Genomic DNA, 17,414 nt, shown 5'->3' with positions numbered 1-17,414 from the left:
CCATGTTCATCCTCCCAGAGCATGGGTGAGACTGGTGAGCCTTTGGGGCCAGCCTGGTGGGCTCTGGGAGCTGTCAGAGCTGTCAGTGTCTCTGTCCACCACTTAGCAGAGGTGGCTCTAGTTTGACTTGGTGCACAGCTGGTGAGCACTGATGTAAAAGGCACCCAACTTTTTGTCTCTTCTTTTCTGTTTGTAGGTTTATTCTTCAGCCTAAAGGAGTGATTCATAATCAGCTCTTAGAAAAACAGAAAATAGCCGAAGAGAAAATTAAGGAGTTAGAGGTAAGTTTTTAGCAAGTGATGATGAAACTTAAACATGAAAGGTCAACAAGATGCTCTTTGCTGCATCTCTTGTTTCTATCTGGCACTTTTCATGCTGAAGGATTGTAACTAGATGAAACAGAGAGCCTGTTACAAGTAACTTCTACAAAACTCAAGTTACTTGGTTCCTTTCCTAGATCTACAAACCAGTAGGGATTGATTGTTTGCTCTATGCCCTGGTATGAAAACTGGGAGCGAGGGATTCAAATGAGATTAGTAAGAGCAAGGTCTAAAACAAGCAAAATTATGTTTGTGTGCTTATTTACAGCAGATAAGTGATGCAAATTTTCGCCAGTGCTGTGGGTATTTAAAGGTTACACTGGCTCAGAACAATTGCACAAATTCATGGAAGAGAAATCCATTGAGAATTACCAAATATGTAGAAATGGCATCCTGCTCAGGAAGTCCCTGAGCTAAAAATGTCTGGAGGGTGGGAAAGTATGAGAGGAAGTACCGTGTAGGCCTGCCCTGTCCTTACATTCTGCCCTTAAGCATCTGCTAGGGACTGCTGTTGAAGAGCAGATCTGTGGGGAGATGGGACTTTGTTTTGACAGTGTGGTCACACACTTCTGTGTTCTTGTGCTTATCTGGTTGGAGTATTCAAGGCAGAGAAGGATATCTAGGAAATAGAAAGTAGTGTCTGCACAAGTTCCAGTGTTCAGGCAGGCTATCTAGAGAATCTTGACTATCTTCTTGTGGCTACGTCTACAGCTTACAGTTCTTCTGAGAAGAAGTGCAAAATGTACTTTGCCAAGGCTGCTAGTGTATATATATATTATTTTAAATTCTTCTAAAATATCATTAATACAAACCCCTGTTTCTTGTTCTTTGAGGAATGACAGAGGAAGCAAAGACCAATTTGTGTCAAGCTGCCTTTCCCATCTGTTATTGTTTTGGAGAAAGTGATGTGGACACCAAATAAGTAGGGACAAGCAGGAATAGGAAGTCTGTGTTCAAACTCACTCACGCATTTCCTTCTCTGTTGTCTCCTACTTATTGTAGTAAGCAGCAGTTGAGTCTATGTTTTTTTTAATCCCTTCTTAAAACTCAGTCTGCCTGAGAAGCTGTGGAGCAAGTCCATCCCCAGATGTTGTGTTGCCTGTGCCAGACTCTAAAGAGGTTTCTGTTTCTTCCCACAAAAACTCTTTTTGCACAGGTCAAATGAGTGCTCTGTGGACAGGCTATGTATCTAATGGGGTGTGCAGGCAAGGCATAGTCATTTTTATGGTTATGTGGTAAAAGCAGTTGTATCCTTGCTCCTTTGGAACCATCCCAGATGCCAGTGGCTTTATGCAAAGACAGCCCTGCAGCTGGGGTGGAGGACTTCATGGCAGCACCTCTGGGTTTGGAGGCAGGTGGAATGTGGCTGGCAGCACCTCTGGGTTTAGGGGCAGGTGGAATGTGGCTGGCAGCACCTCTGGGTTTGGGGGCAGGTGGAATGTGGCTGGCAGCACCTCTGGGTTTGGAGGCAGGTGGAATGTGGCTGGCAGCACCTCTGGGTTTGGGGGCAGGTGGAATGTGGCTGGCAGCACCTCTGGGTTTAGGGGCAGGTGGAATGTGGCTGGCAGCACCTCTGGGTTTAGGGGCAGGGAAATGTGGATGGCAGCCTGTTTAAAAACTGCCCCTGGGGTCCCTTGCTGCCAGCTCCATTGGGCTGTGGTCAGCTTTTTGGCTACTGTGCCCTTCAGCTGTGCCATCTGGGTTTCTTCCTGTTCCTGGTGGGGAATTATCTCCTGAACTTCCCGATCACCGAGTTCAGCAGAATGGGTGGAATTTCCCACAAATTATAACCTTTGCTGTTCTTATACAAAGCCTCAGAACTGGCTGCTTCACAAATGTGTTTTCTGCTTCGTTGCTGAATCTCTGGTTATGGTCATTGAGTTGAAGTTTCCAGCAGTAGTGACTGTCTCAAAAGGTGGTTGGAGTGGAAAGGTGGCTGCCACATGGGTTAGTTTTTCTTTTCCATCATGAGTAGTAAGGCTCAGAATGCCAACACATTAAAAAGTTTGTGTTAAGTAAACATTCAGCTCATCTTTTAACTGATCTCCTTCCAGTTGGCTGTGGCAGTTTTGTGAAGAGGGTTTTCCTTAGGCCTGGGATTCCCCCCTGAAGAGGACAAGCACTTAGGCTGATGACTGCTGGAAACTGAGATTTCAGGGGAAGTACCTGAGTCCAACTCAGCGAGCACTTATCACAGGAGCAGGGGATTTTGCTGTCCTGAAAACAAGTTGTGACCAAAGCAGGAAAGAATGTGAAACTTTGTGACCTTGTGCTTCCACTACATCGTTGTAAAATAAATATCAAACCAAGAAAGGTTAAACATCTCTCCATTCATTATTAAAACTGGAAGGGTTTTAAAGCTTAGGTTTATATTTTACATTGTTAACTACCTTATGACTTACTCACATTTCTCACTTTGCACAGCTGAATCAGGCTGGTCAGAGAAATCCCCCAGTACCCTATGGTGTGGCTGATCTCACTGCACATGTAGCTGAGCTTGAGGCAATTGTGCTTTGCTATGATGACATTATTGCCAAGGGATTGTGAAATGTGTATTTTTTGATATATGCCTGAATCTGAGAAATGCTCTCTCCTCTACCTTGGTGCCATTTGCAGAGGAACACAGCACAGAGGGCTGGGTTCACTGCTGAGCTCTTCTGAAAATCCATCCAGCTGTGTAGCAAGGAGATTTTCATCTACCTGTTCTTGAAACTGTGTCTTTAACTCACTTCAGAGGTGTGAGCTGGTTTTGCTGACATTCACAGCTGCCAGTGGAGTTTGAAAACTGTGAGGAGTTTTGTCTCTTTTCTCCCTCTGACACACTCCACTGCAGCACATGATTGCAGTCATTGCCTTCCCCTCCCTTCCCTCTCATGGGTTTCTCCACTGAACTCCATTGTATTTTTCAAGGCAGCATCACAAAATTGATGGGATACTGCTGGTTTGGGCCTCCTTGCAGCAAGAACAGCTAGACCTTTCCTTGTTAAGGGCTGGAACAAGCATTAAGGGCTGGGAAAATAAGCACCAAGGGGTCTGGGTGTGGATGAGGGTACAGTTAGTTATTCTGCAGAAGTTTTCTGAAGAAAACCAAAGGTAGCTTTACCTTGCTTGTTAAAGCTGCATGCATCTGTGGTCATGAATGTATCTAAGTATATATATGAAATCATAGAATGGTTTTGGTTGGAAAGGTTTGGATGACTTTAAAGATCATCTCACTCTAGTTCTCTGACATGGGCAGGGACACCTTCCACTAGACCAGGTTGCTCCAGGTATGGGGCACCCACAGCTTCTTTGGGCTACCTGTGCCAGGGCCTCACCAGCCTCAATTAGTAAAGAATTTATTTCTAATTTCCTATCTAAATATCCCCTCTTTCAGTTTGAACCCGTTGTTCCTTGTTGTGTCATTCCAGTTCCTGATGGAGAGTATCTCTCTGGCTTCCCTGTAGGGCCCTCGAGGTCTTGGAAGGTTCTATAAGGTTTCCACACCACCTTGTAGTCTCCATGCTGGTGAGCCCCAATGTTCTCAGCCTGTAAACTCCATATGCATCTGTGTGGCATTTTGAACTTCACAACTTGTATCTAATCCTTTGGAATCCAAACACACTGCCCAGGCTTGCTGGCACAATAGCTGTGCCTGCTGGCTTACCCAAAACTCCAGAGATTGGTGCCATCAGCTCCCTCACACACCACCATGCTTCACAGGAGCCATTGGATTTTTCCAGTCCTGATACTATCAAATTCTTGTTGTGTTTCACGGTGCAAGGGGTATGTGTTAAATCTATTTTGAAAGCATTCTAAAGGGATGAGCACAGACTCTTTTTAGCTCAGCAATGTTTGTGCAGTATTAGGAGAAAAACCAAGTAATGTTTTTCTTCCCTTGTTTTTAAGGAAACATGATATGTGAGGGGTGGAACAATGCTTTGTTTCAGGAAATGTTATCCGTTTCCATTGTAGGGCTAGATGGATTCTGTTTTTAAATGTGGCATTTTAAAAGAACAAACTCTGTGATGTTATAAAGACATGGAAAATTGATTCTTCATTAGGGGTGGAGAAAGTGATTATCACTGTGTGCTTTCTCTGATAATATCTGATAGTCCCCTTCTCTCCTGCTATATTCAGCTTGTTTAGTTGTCAGGCGTTGTCAGACTAAATTGCTAAAAATAACAAATAAGGGGGAGGCTGTGCTGGGCAGCTCCGTCTGCTGCCACTGAATTTAGCTCCTTCGGGAAAAGGGCAAAAGCAACCTGCAGCTTTCTGGGTGAATTGGATTTTGGTTTTCAACTCTGACCACAACATAGCTGTGTGCTTGTTTCCCAGGCAATTCTTTCACATGCCTGTGGGAGACTGAAAGTTTACTGCTGCTGAGATAAAGGGTTAGTTGATTTCTTCTCAGGCTGCCTGGAGTAGAAAATACAATCAAGAAAGCTGTAGCTAAAGGCTTGATTTCTAATTCAGAAATCCTTCATGCGAGCCCTAAAACACCATGTCCAATTTCCCTATCTCATGCAGAAAATGTCTTTGCTCTCCTGCCTGGTGGAGGGAGGAACACTGTGCTCTCAAACACTGCAGTGCTCCATGTTTGAAGCCTCAGGTGATGTTTGCAAAGCTGGTGAAGTTACACAGTGACTGCACTGAAATGCCTTAAGGTGATCACTGACTTCTTCCCCGGTGTTGACTGAGCACAGTGGCTTCCATTTCTCTAAGCTTCTTTTTCTGGGAGCTTTAAAATGGCTTTGCTGCAGCCCTGAGGCAGAGAGGTGGTGCTCCCCCCGTGATGAGTCAGCTCTGACAGTTGCCACAGCGGTGTTTTCTTCCCCTGTGGGAGCAAAGATTTGGGCAGGTGGGGTGTGGCTGGGGAGAAGCGCTGCAGCCTGGGGCAGGTATGGCTGGGATGGATGGACCTGCTCTGGTGGCAACTCGCCTTCATTTTTTACTGAAACCCTCAAGCATGGAGGCCAATTCTGTGGGTGGCTTTAACGATGTGAAAACAAGTCTCCTGAGATTTGTGGTGCTCTTTGCAGACCACGGAGCGCTCATCAGAAGGTAGCAATTGTTAGGCTGTTCCCAAGTTAGACCAATTTCTTCCAGGGATTTACAGCGCAGAAGTTCTCATCGCATGGATTGCTTTGGGGTAGGCCAGTGCCCAGGAATGTGTGGTGGGCTTTTTAACTAAACAGGGGGAAATAAGGAATGCTCCTGTTTGCTTTGGAGAGGGGAAGCCTCAAGAATAACTCTCTGTGCATCAGGCTGGAGCAGATTCTACTTTGGATGAGGATGCTGTTCCCTCATTCCATTGCTGGCATATGAGCACGTAGCGGGGGCAGGATTTTATACACAGGTTGTCACTGAAGTTGCCCCTTGCTTGCTGTAGAGTAGTCCCTTTGCTTGCTGTAGAGGGGGGCAGGACACGTAATGTGGGGACAGGTGGAGTATGGAAGTGAGTTTAATATGTAGGATTAGTATCTGGGCTTGTGGACATTTGTAATTGCAGACATTTTAGGAGGAAGTTTTGGGATCTCTACAAATGGTGGATATTAGGGTGAAGATAAGGTGCAGACTCTCAAGAGACTCTTGGTGGGGACCAGGCTAGGCAATACCCAGCATCTTGCATGGCTTTGGGTGTTGGAAGCAGCTGTGGGTGTCTGGGCAGGTCCTCCTGGACACACATTTGGACTTGGTGACGTTCCTGGGAAATGTGTTTCATCTTGACTCTTGGCTGGTGTCATCCCACAACCGAGTCTGTGCCCTCACTGAGGGTTGCTCCTGTATTTCAGGCTGCAAAGCTGCAGGCTTAGCTTGCTTTTTGAGGACATGGGTGGTCCAGCTGCCTGCCTGTCAGCTGTGGAGCATCCACAGGCACTCCCATGGGAGAGCAGAGTGTAGCCTGCATGGGCAGAGCTGTTACCAGCAGTCTGCCCTCCATCAGAGCCTTGTTTTGAAGAAGGGAGTAGCCAAAGCTCAATTTTTTCCCCTTATAATTCTGTCTGTCTTAGAGGGAGGAGAATCTGTGTTCTCATTCCTGGTATTTTGAAATGTAAGCTATACTGAGCAATGAGGAAAATAGGCTTCAAAATGGCAAAACATTGAAGAGGTTGAGAGTGTAATGGGGACAGAGTTAACATTACCAGCACAAAATCCTGCTTTGTGGAGAGGCCCTCTGACATTGGACTGGGGCCACACAGTTTAAGGTAAATGCTGGAGGAACTGGGGCATAGCTAATGCTGCTCTAATTCTTTCTGTTCCCAAAACTGACTCTGCTGATGGTTACATGAAGAACAGGCCTTCACAGCTGTGAGGAATCATTCACTTCACTTCTTCTTAATGTTTAGAGCCTCAAGGCCTGTCTTGTTTGTCAAAAATGAGGGTGGTAAAAAGATTGTATTCTTACAGCTGAACTTCATGGGTGTTTCTCTGTTATGTGACTGTCACCTTTCATCAGACAGATGGAAATCTGTGTGCAGCCAGCACCTTGCAGATTTTAAAGGCAGCAAGTGTTCCTCAGTATCTGCAGGGAAGGATCTGTTTAAAAGCTGGCTCTTAGTCCTATGTTAAATTTGTTAGATAAAGATCAAATAACAGTATGTTCTGCTTTGAAAATTGTGTAAGAAGCTTGTCATGTGTTAAATAGTGCACAAGTCACTGGTTGCAAAACATAATGTTGGAATCTTAGAGGCACATGGGAAAGAAATTCTCACATTTCAAAGGGGAGAGGGTGGAGGGGTCATCTGCCACCTTAGGCCTGGGATGGCTTGTAAAAACTAATGTCTCACCACATTTTTGTGAAGAATGGTTGTGGATAATGCTGATTTGAGTGCAATGACGTGTATTTATATCATCACATGTGTGTGGGTATGCAGTGGCAAGGCTGGATCTCTCATTTGGAGCAATCATTCACTGCAACAGGTTTTCAAACTCCCAGATTTTTGCTAACAGTTGTTTAATTAGTAATTCTTTGTTAGTCTTCCCTGTACTGCAGACTGCAAAGTAAGCACACAAACCAGCTGAGAGGGCAAAGGCTTTATGAAGGAAGAACTGGAATTTGATGACTTTGCTTTCACTGTTCCTACCTTTATTTTTGGGTGAATAATTGTTGATTTAAAAAGCAAGAAAATAATTAACATGGGGTTGTTTGCTTCCTTTTAAGTCCTTTAGAGGCTATTTGTAGACATGCTTTCAAAATAAAGGCATCTCAGAACTTGTTTTAGGTTTTTTTTTCTGGGGAGGGGATTACTCTTGATTAAAAAATCCCCCAACAACTTAACAGGGAAAACTTTTCAAGCAACTCTTGCCAGTACACTCACATTCCTTTGTAATTCAGAGGAAAGTGAAACACATTGTGCATTAATAAAAACCCACTTCTGCTGCTATGTCTGAATGGTTTTGTCCATCCAGGAACCTACATTTAGTCATCTGAGCCTGAAAACATCTCTTGTTTCCTCTGATTAGCATTAAGCTGCCTGTATGGTTACACTGAAATCATTTTAACACCAAGTTGGTTGATAAGTGTCATTTTAGAGCAGGGTCTGATTCATTGTCAAAGCTCTCCTTTGTGCTTATGGCTGCAGAAGTATCCAAAGCAACGAGCTGAGCTGGATGTGGGTCCCTCTCCAAATTCCTCCTTGCATGAGTAATAATTAGTCACAAACCCAGCACTGCTGTCCCTGCCTTAGTCACCAGGCCCCTGCAGTGGCTCCTGGCTGCTTTGTGCCAAGCAGCTCTGGGGAGGGGGATTATCTGTGCCCGATAAACCTCCATCCTGCTTCCATCTCCTCCTCCATCTCGCCTGGGGAGAACAGGAAACGATTATTTGGAGAGCATGCTGCTGCCTGTTGGAGGGCTGACCCAGCCCTGAGTCAGCTGAACAAAGCCACACCTTGCTCCCAGGTATGCGGGGCAGCCCTCGTCAGCTTCCTGCTGTCCCGCTGCCTGGGCCACCCCTGCTCCATCCCTCATGGGATGGGGGCATGCAGCTGCTCTGGGTTCAGGGCTGTCTGACCTGGGTGGGGATGCTGCCTGCTTGGGAGTTGACACCATCTTTTTGTTGCTGATTTGTCTTTGAAATTTATGGAAATGATTTTTCTTTTTAAAGCGGCTTTGTTTGGCCAGGACTGCAGGAGCTGAAAGGTGTGGTGTGGTTTTGCAAAAGTCCTCCTGCCAGGAGGAATCCTGATGACCCACACCAGATCTGTGGGACCACAGAAACTGAGGCTCTGGGTGAGGGAACTTACCACATTTTGCAAGAGGCAGTTTGGTGAGGGACGTTTCCGCCGAAACAGAACGTGGGGGTTTTCAGGATCTGTGTGAGTTTCCCCTCCCCGAGTTCTCTGTTTGACCTGACTCTGCTGTCATAGTCTGGTTAGGGCACAGTATCTGACCTGGAGCAATGTACTCCTGGAAACTGCTCTAAATGGGGAATTATGCCAAGAGGGGGTGTCCCTAAAGGAATCCTTTGGGTTGATAATATATTTCTGCTGCCACCTACTGAAAGGTTCCCATCAAGTTGCTTTTGTAGCAGTTCACATCAGGCTAGGGTGCAGGAGTTCACTAGAATAATCTGTCATTTCCCACTCACCAAGAGCAACTGCCTCCATCTCTTCTGCTGGGAGTGCTGTCCTGTGCCTCACACAGTGAAGTGCTGCTCCCACATGGCTGGGCTTGGGTACAAAGGCTGGCAGGCAGCCTGGCTTTCTGCCCCTTACCTTGCCTCTTATTCTCTTGAAGGCATCAAGTGTGGAAGTTAATGGGGGCTTTTCCAGCTTAACTTTTTCAGAGTATGTTCCTCGAGCTGCTTCAGTAATGATGGGGGGAGCCCAGCTGGTTGTCCTGTGATAGGATCAGTACATGATGATGGTGGATTTGCACCAGCAGTTCTTTAGGCAGGTGCTTCTAAGTTGGCAAATACAGTTGTATGCTTGATGTTTTCTCTTCTGCACTCTAACCCAGGTAGTTCTGAAGTGACTGTGGGTCAACGTTACCTTGTGGAAGGAAGAGATGAGAGAAAACCCAAGGGTCTGAATCATCACTTCTCCTCTTAGGTGTATGGCATCACACTTCTGTCAGCAGCTGTCGTCAGAAACCAGCTGGGCTCCCTTCTTATTCTAGGTCATTCATTCTTGAGCAAACTCTGGGCAACTTCCTAAGGCAATAACTGCTTGGAAAGTCTTGAAGTGTATCTAAATATTTGGCGGTTGCTGTAGAGTAGTAATTCCCAGTGTGTACATGTGCCACAGTGTTGAACTGGGTGAGGACCAGTGCTAGGTGGACCCATCAGGGCGTAGGGCTGCCTGCAGACCTACCCCACCCCATTGCTGGTGTCCACTGTTGCAGCTTCTCCTGGAGCAGGAGCAGCTGGGTGCTGTTCAGCAGGTCCACCTACTTCCTTCAGGGGTTCCAAGTGAAATCCGCTTAAACAGAGCACATGTCCTCAGCACATCATCTTCCATGAGCTTAGTCTGACCAAAATGTTTGCCTTGCCCAGGGTGTGTGTGCCAGGACTGGAGTGCTGCTCTATACAGGCAGTTTGGGCACTGGCAGCCCCTGAACAGCAGTGGTGGCCCCAAGAGTGAGGGCAGCTTGGGCTGCTGCTGCCTGGCCCCCAGTGCACAGTTTGCCATCCTCCCAGGGAAGATCCTTCTCCAGTCAAGCATGTGCTCCCAACTCTAGGCTCAGGATCTGCTGATTATTTTCCCACAGAGCCCTCAGGGAATGCCAAAAATGGTTTGAGTTAACTTTGGGGGATAAGGAAGCTCTTGGCTAGCCACAGGTTTACTGAGGTGTCACAGGATGAGTTGTCTCAGGACTGCCGTTTGAGGCACTGCATCATGCCTGAAGACTGCAGCCTTCCTCAATGAAAGCCTTCTGAGTGTGAGAGTGGGATGCCAGAATCTGGTGGCTGGTAGCCAAGCATGCTGAGAGCCATGGGAAGGGAGGCATTCTCTGGGAAGGGACCTGCCAGCTTGTTTTTGTCCTCGCAAGTTGGGTGTAAAACAAATTCATAGAAAAACAGTTTAGAAAACAAAAAAGGGAGAAAAAAGAATGGGCTGAAATGAATAGGCATGTTCCAATACTAGATCCTTAAATTTCCATGGAAACATTTTTGTTTGGGCTTAAGCAAATCTGTGTTTGCAGGTCAGAGGTTGAAGCTCTTTCATTTGCAGAGGTGACGTGAGAGGAGTGGAATTTGAAGAGCAAAAGTCGATGTTGAATGATAAAACATGACTTGACACAGGAAACTCACCTGTGAGGGGGAGGGTATGGCAGCATGGATGGGCAGGACTGCCCTGTCAGTTCCCTCTGGGAGCACAGGGCTGTTTGGGCTCTTGGAGTGGGTGGGAATGCTGTGCCCTGTCCACTGAACCACGAGCTCCAGCCAAGGCCCTGCCACACACAGGGCTCTCCCTGAAGGCAGAGGCGTCTGAATCACAGTGCTGGGGGGAGGACAGTGCTTTGATCATCAAAAGCCCATCCAAGAAAAGCTGATTAATAGTTTTTTCTTGCTGTGGAATCTGTGGATGCTGGCTCTTTAATCTGCCAGGAATGCCAGGTCCGGGTGCGTCATCTCGAGCAGCATTGAGCTCCCCGGCAGCGTGATGCAATGGAGGAGGTGGGAGGCTGGAGCAGGAGGTGACTTCCCGCCGTGTCAAAAGGCCACGGGCCACTTCTGTTAACCACAGCTCCTTGTCTGCTTTGGGGTGTGAGCTGTAATTGTATTTGCATTCAATCTAGTCTTTCCACAGCTGCTGCCAAAAGCAAACAGTGCGGAGCTGCTCGGGGAGCAGGCGCTGCTGTGATGGGGAGTGAAGGGCAAGGGAGAGCCCAGGAACAGGGTGGTGGCAGGGTTGGGTCCTGTGTGGTGTTTGGCTGCAGCCACCCGTGCCAGGGCACAGGCTGGCCACGCCAGCACACCTTGGGCAGGAGCCTGCACAGCCAGGGCTGGCTCCTGGTGGAGTCTGCACCTCCTATGCCAGCAAACAGAGAGGCAGCTGGGGCTGATGGAAACCCCAAAGCCATTGCCCCCACGGGGATGTGTTGGCAGTGGGCATTGCATCCCCTCAGGCCCACTGCATATCAATGCCCTGCCCTCCCTTCTCCTGGAAAGCAGGGCTGGGGCTGGTGGTGCCTTCCCTGCCAGCCCCTGCAGCTCTGTCTGTGCAGCTGTCAGCTGGTCAGCCACCATTCCTCCTGGGAAGGGTTCCTGGGAGATGGATGTGCATTGCCTGTCGGATGGGGCTGTGTGAGTGGTCAGTCCCATTTTTGGCTGCACCTCCACCTGTGAGAGATAGTGTTTTTAGTCCATGTAGGTGTACTGCACCTCTTGCCCCACACACCTTTTTTAGGAAGGCTTCAGGAGGTGGAGAAGGCACCTGAGAGTTGGCAGGGGAGAAAATGGGCCAGGTTGGTGACAAATCTATACTCAGGGGTAGGAGAGGTGCAAAGTCCAGTTTCTGAGTCCTTTAGGATGTGCTGGGAGGCCCAGCTGGTGGCATTGGCTCTGCTGCCCAAGGAGGGATCTTCTTGCCCTCCATCCTGGTGCCAGACAGCTATTAGCATGGCAATTCTGTTTCCAGAGAGCAGATTTAGGTGAGAACATTTCCTTTGGGGCTAGTTTTGAGACAGATCATCAAGGCTGTGGTTTGTCCTTTTCCCAAGTGCTGCAGCCCTTCCTGCCAGGGGAAAGAACTGTTGTTGGGAATGGTATTGCCTTAAAGGAATTAGGAAACCAGACTGGGAGGCATTGTTTGCACTGGCTTTTGGGGGCATCCTCTGTGGGTTTGCACCTTGTCAGTGTTCTGCTGGTGGCCCAGACCTCACTGGGCTGTGGCAGCAGCCGTGTGTTGGTCTCGTGTCCCAGTGCAGGTGGCAGAGCTCTTTCTCTGTGGGGCAGAAGGGGGATCAGGGGGCTGTCACCACAGAGGAGAGAGTGGATGAGAACGAGTGGATGGCCTGTGACAGGAAGAAGTGAGGATGCAAGAGCATGCCCTGGGCTGGAGCAGGTCAGCAGGCTCAGTTTTGGAGTGCATATGAAGTGTGTTGTCCACCTGCAAATCCTGCTACCTTCCCATGCACCCTCTTCCATGCAGCCTCCAGCTCCCCTTCCTTGCTGTGGGGGGGAGAAGCTCCTCCAGTGCTGGACCTGCAGCCCTGGGTGTTCCTCCCTGTGTGACTGAGCTGTGCCTGGGTCATGGGAACGCTCTGGCCTTTCTCCGGCAGCAGCGGGGGCTGGCAGGGCTGGCACTGCTGCTCAGAGGCTGTTCCTCTGAAATCAGTCTCAGTAACATCCCACAAGACAACTTTGTAAAACAATTCTCTAGCAAGTGGCTGTGGGAGTTGTGATCCAGGAGGAGGAACCGGCCCCTTGGCTGACACAGCAGCTGCTTCCTGCTGTGCCCTCCAGGTTTCCTTGTCACTGCCTTGCCACACTCCTGGTGAGACTGCAGGGGCACAGCAGTGCTGCAGGGTCACTGCCAGCCCCCTGGGGAGCCTGCCCTGCTTGTCAGTTGGAAGATGGGGCTTTTCTGGGATCTCAGTGTCATGTGTAACTTCCCCCTGCTGCCTTCTCAAAACCAGTCTCCTTTCTCTGTTCTTCCCTGGAGCTCTGTGGCTCAGGCAGGGGCATCTGGGGCTGGTTTGAGCACCAACTTTACCTGTCCAGGGGCCCACAGGAGCTGGGGGAGAGTGGGGGGCAGTTTAGGGCACTGGTGTGGTGAGTGAGTAGGAGCTCTGGTCAGCAGCTTGCAGGTCATGCAGCCACCAAAGCCAGAGGTGCAGGGCCAGTGTGCTGCTGTCCCCTTGGGCTGCTGCTATGTCCCCTTGGGCTCCCGACTGGTGAGCACTGGAGCTGCAGATGTAGAAGTGAAACCAGAGGCTTCAGAGAGCAGCAGCCACCTTTGGTTTCACAAAGCACAGTTTTGACGTTGCCCTGGGAATTCCCACAGGCTGCACTTGCCATGGCACAGGTAGCAGAGGATCTGCTGGTCTGCTGGAGCAGCAGACACATTTTCCCAGGGAAATAGATCAGCTCAGTGGATGCTGAGGTGAAGCCAACAGCCCCAGGCTGGCCCAAACCAGGGGCTCAGAGGACACAGGGTTAACTCTGGCTGTGAGTGCAAATGAAAGCTGTGAGCTGGAAGCTGGAGGTGGGGTTGTGGATGCAGGGTGGTGTTCAGGGAACAGATACCACGAGGCTGGCAGGTCTGGCTGGACCGGAACAGTCTCCAGCATGAGTTGAGAGCGGTGCTGCCGTGTCTCCGGGCTCTGTGTGAGTGGGCAGAGCGTGTGTCAGCCGCTCTCTCGGCGCTGCTCCCTGAGAGAGACAGAGTTTCCTGTCTAGACCCCGGTAATGGGGAGGAGGGGTTTGCACACAGGCTCCTGCTCCTGCTCCCGTGATTACCACAGCAGGAGCCGGGCTGCAGTTCCCCCTTCCTGGGGAAGAAACACCGCGCTCCTGCCACGTGTCTCGGAAAATGTGGCGCCCGTCTGTGCTCGCCTGCCTGGGACCCGGGCTGTGGGCTGCAGTGGGAGGCAGCCCTGTGCTGGCTCTGGCACTGCCTGCAGGACAGGGACAGCTCGGGGAGGCTGCAGCCCCCGGCTCCCCTTGCAGGGGTTCTCTTGATGCTCGAAGGGTGCTCCTGGAGCCCAGACGTGGGACTCCCTGGAAACTGCTTCTGGGAGGGAGTAGAAGTACTGGGACCAGCCTGGATTTTTGTGCCTCAAAATCGTGCCCTACCTGGGACTGCAGGTGCTGCCTAAGTGCAGAAATGGCCTTAAACCCAGGCCCTTTGCCATGGGGAGGGCAGAGCATGTCACTGTGCAGGGTGGGCAATGTGGGTTCACATGTGGGTGCTACTCTGCTGCATCAGGGTCCCTTGTCCTCATGGGAGTGGGGCCCACATGGGCACCAGCAAGATTTTCTGATGGATATCTGAAATTCTGGGCTCTCCCAGTCCTGCTGGACAGTGTGCCTGTGGAGAGCTGCCCGCTGGAGCTGTGCCCTGCTACCTGCTGGGAGCAGGAGACTGAGGCAAGGGAGAGGACAGGAGGGCAGGACCATTTCATGCACTCATTTCGTAGTGTTAACAAAAAGCTATAGTAAAAAATGAGCCCCTAGAAGTCAGCTCTACTGCTGCCACCCTCCTCTTGTCAGCAGAGTGAGGTGAAGCTTCCAGCTACAAGGGCTTTTTGGGCCTGTCTCCTCTTGCTGCCCTCAGACTCAGTTCCCTGTGTGTGAAATCCCTCGACGTCTGTGTGGGCAGTGTGGGGACAGTGACAGTCCTGCTCGTATGTCACTGAGTCACTGCCAGTGGGAACCTGTGGCTGCTCTTCTTCTCCCTGTGGTTTCCTCAAAAGCAGTTCCTGTAAGCAAAAGGACCCCACGTGCCTGAGGAAAGGGACAGGAACCCTGGGCCATAACCCTGGCCCTGGCTGTCAGGAGCAGCCTTTAGTAGTTAAATACAAACCCTTCAGCCTTTAGCAGCAGGGCTGGGAGAGATGTTCTCATGGCAGGGACATCCAGTTGAGAGTGCAGCTGTGCCATGGCAAGGGGACAGAGGGGCAGTGGTGGCAGCAGCAATGCTCCATGGGCTAATGGATTTCAGCATTACAAGTGCCATGGGCTCACACAAGTCAGGGGGAGGCTCTCAGGGCAGCAGCACCTCTCTTGGGTTTGGGTGGGCTTTGGGGCCCCTGCTGCAGTACTGATCTCCTGGCACTGGGGAGGTGACTGGTAGAGCCTCTGGCAGGATGCTCTGGGCAGAGGCCTGGACTCCTGGAATTTAATACCAATCCTGCCAGTGCTCATTGGGAGCTGGCATGGCCCAGAGCAGGGCTCTACATGGGCAGCACAGGAGCCTGTGCTGAGGAGGAGACTGTTGTGTCTGTTGTTTGGATACTCAGAGAAAATAGTCAAAAGAGCCAAGCAGTGATTTTTCCAGCCACAGAGGAGCACCCAGACTAGCAGGAAAAAACGCTGCATGCTGAATTCCTATCTTGGGATGCATGGTTTGGGGCTGCTTCCCTGCCAAGCCCAGCCTAATTAGAGATGATTAAGGAAACACGTATTTGGTGACGATGCCAGGGAATTGCTGATAGAAAGGAGGATATAGGATTAGAAAATGGCCCAGTTGGGAAAAAGAACCTTTTGTGCCCAAGGAGTGAGTTTTGCTGTGTCTTTATAGGGAGGCTTTGGCATGTCAGTCAGTCCCTCCAGGTTCCAAGAGTTTTAGTATCTGATTAGATTTCCTTCCTTGCTGAGGTTTATGACTTCCACTTTTTGCAGTGCTGCTGTTGCAACAGCCCCGGCAGCCCTGAGAGTTCCAGGGGGAACAAAATTCAGTCTGTGTAAACACTGCCCTGCCCCTGTGCCTTGGGAATGCTGTCCCCACATGGGACACCTGCAGTGTGGTGGGTGCCCCAGCCAGCACCAACAGCTCTGCCTGGGTGGCTTTGGGCCCTGGTACCCAGCTTTGTGCTGGCAGGGCTGGGGGGATCCTGACTTACCTCTGGTTTCTGCCTTGCAGCAGAAGAAGTCGTACCTGGAGCGGAGCGTGAAGGAAGCAGAAGACAACATCCGGGAGATGCTGATGGCGCGCAGGGCACAGTAGTGGCAGCCCTGGGTGGCACCCCTGCCTGCTCTGGGCTGACCCCACACCCCCACCCCACTTTAATAAAACAGTGCTGTGGCACACAGCACGTGTCTCTGTGCCTGCTCTCCCTGCATGGGTGTGATGGAGAAATGGGGTGGTGGGAGGAGTTGGGGTGAGGGGCCTGCAGAGCATCTCTGCTGTACATCCCTGCTACCCTGTGGATACCCACTGCCTGGTGTAGGCACTGGGGAATGTCCTGCTGGAGAAGGGTGGTGGGGGAAGAGGGAGGTGGGCAGGGCTGGCACAGGCACAGACACAACCATGGACACGGACACAGGCACAGACATGGGCAGGGGAACTGGCTCAGTCCCAGCCAGCCGATGCCAGGAGGTCATTGCCACTGCTCCAGGTCACTCTTGCAGCCCTGGATCATTCCCTGTGCCCCGTTCCACTCCTGCTGTCCCGTTCCATTCCCTGTGCCCCATTCCACTCCCACTGTCCTGTTCCATTCCCGCTGTCCCGTTCCATTTGCTGTACCCCGTTCCATTCCCTGTATCCCGTTCCATTCGCTGTGCCCCGTTCCATTCCCTGTGCCCCGTTCCATTCCCTGTATCCCGTTCCATTCCCTGTGCCCCGTTCCATTCCCTGTATCCCGTTCCATTCCCTGTATCCCGTTCCATTCCCTGTGTCCCGTTCCATTCCCTGTATCCCGTTCCATTCCCTGTGCCCCGTTCCATTCCCTGTACCCCGTTCCATTCCCTGTGTCCCGTTCCATTCCCTGTATCCCGTTCCATTCCCTGTGCCCCGTTCCATTCGCTGTGCCCCGTTCCATTCCCTGTGTCCCGTTCCATTCCTGATGTCCCGTTCCATTCCCTGTATCCCGTTCCATTCCCTGTACCCCGTTCCATTCCCTGTATCCCGTTCCATTCCCTGTGTCCCGTTCCATTCCTGATGTCCCATTCCATTCTCGCTGTCCCGTTCCATTCTCGCTGTCCCGTTCCATTCCCTGTGCCCCGTTCCATTCCCTGTGTCCCGTTCCATTCCCTGTGTCCCGTTCCATTCCCTGTATCCCGTTCCATTCCCGCTCCGTTCCCGCCCGGCAGTGCCGGCGCTGCGCTGTCGGACATCGCCCCCGCGTGGCCATTGCGGGCAGTGCACCAGCCCGGCCCCGCCGCTCTCCCAGCGCTTCCAGCAGCTCCTGGGATCTCGGAGCTCGGAGTTTCCAGGTCCCGCTGCGCCTCCCCGTGCTGTCATCCCATAGACACACGTGTGCTCTCACACTGGGCTGTCCCTTCGTTGGCCTCATGCTCCCACCCCACCTCCTTCCCCCCCACGGAGGGTGACCCAGGGACTCCACTCCTGATTCCAGCTGCCAAGCTGGTGACAGTGACAGGGAAGGTGACAGTGCTCATTCCCAGGGCAGGGACCTCTGCGAACTAGGTCGCAGACCTGAGCTGATGGCTGCAGAGGGGCAGCCCCCAGAAGAAAGCTCCTGGGGACAGGGAATTGCAAG

At 50.8% G+C, this 17,414-nt stretch overlaps 1 protein-coding gene across 3 annotated transcripts in view; it reads left to right on the top strand.

Moving 5' to 3' along the window:
* PFDN1 (prefoldin subunit 1) overlaps positions 1-16,004 on the top strand; it is a 31,147-nt gene extending 15,143 nt beyond the window's left edge. The window contains exons 3-4 of one of the 3 annotated variants that reach the window (XM_079319514.1): positions 197-281; positions 15,836-16,004. In XM_079319514.1, coding sequence (XP_079175640.1) covers positions 197-281; positions 15,836-15,919 — 169 coding nt within the window. In that variant the 3' untranslated portion in view covers positions 15,920-16,004. Of the gene's footprint in view, positions 1-196; positions 282-2,374; positions 2,641-6,315; positions 7,686-15,835 lie in introns of those variants that run through there. The other 2 variants (XM_079319515.1, XM_079319516.1) reach the window with 2 other exon arrangements.
* The last annotated feature ends 1,410 nt before the right edge of the window (positions 16,005-17,414 follow it).

The sequence above is a fragment of the Erithacus rubecula genome (genome assembly GCF_903797595.1).
Source record: "Erithacus rubecula genome assembly, chromosome: 16".
Classification (NCBI taxonomy): Eukaryota; Metazoa; Chordata; class Aves; order Passeriformes; family Muscicapidae; genus Erithacus; species Erithacus rubecula.
This window is presented reverse-complemented; position numbering and strand designations above follow the sequence as displayed.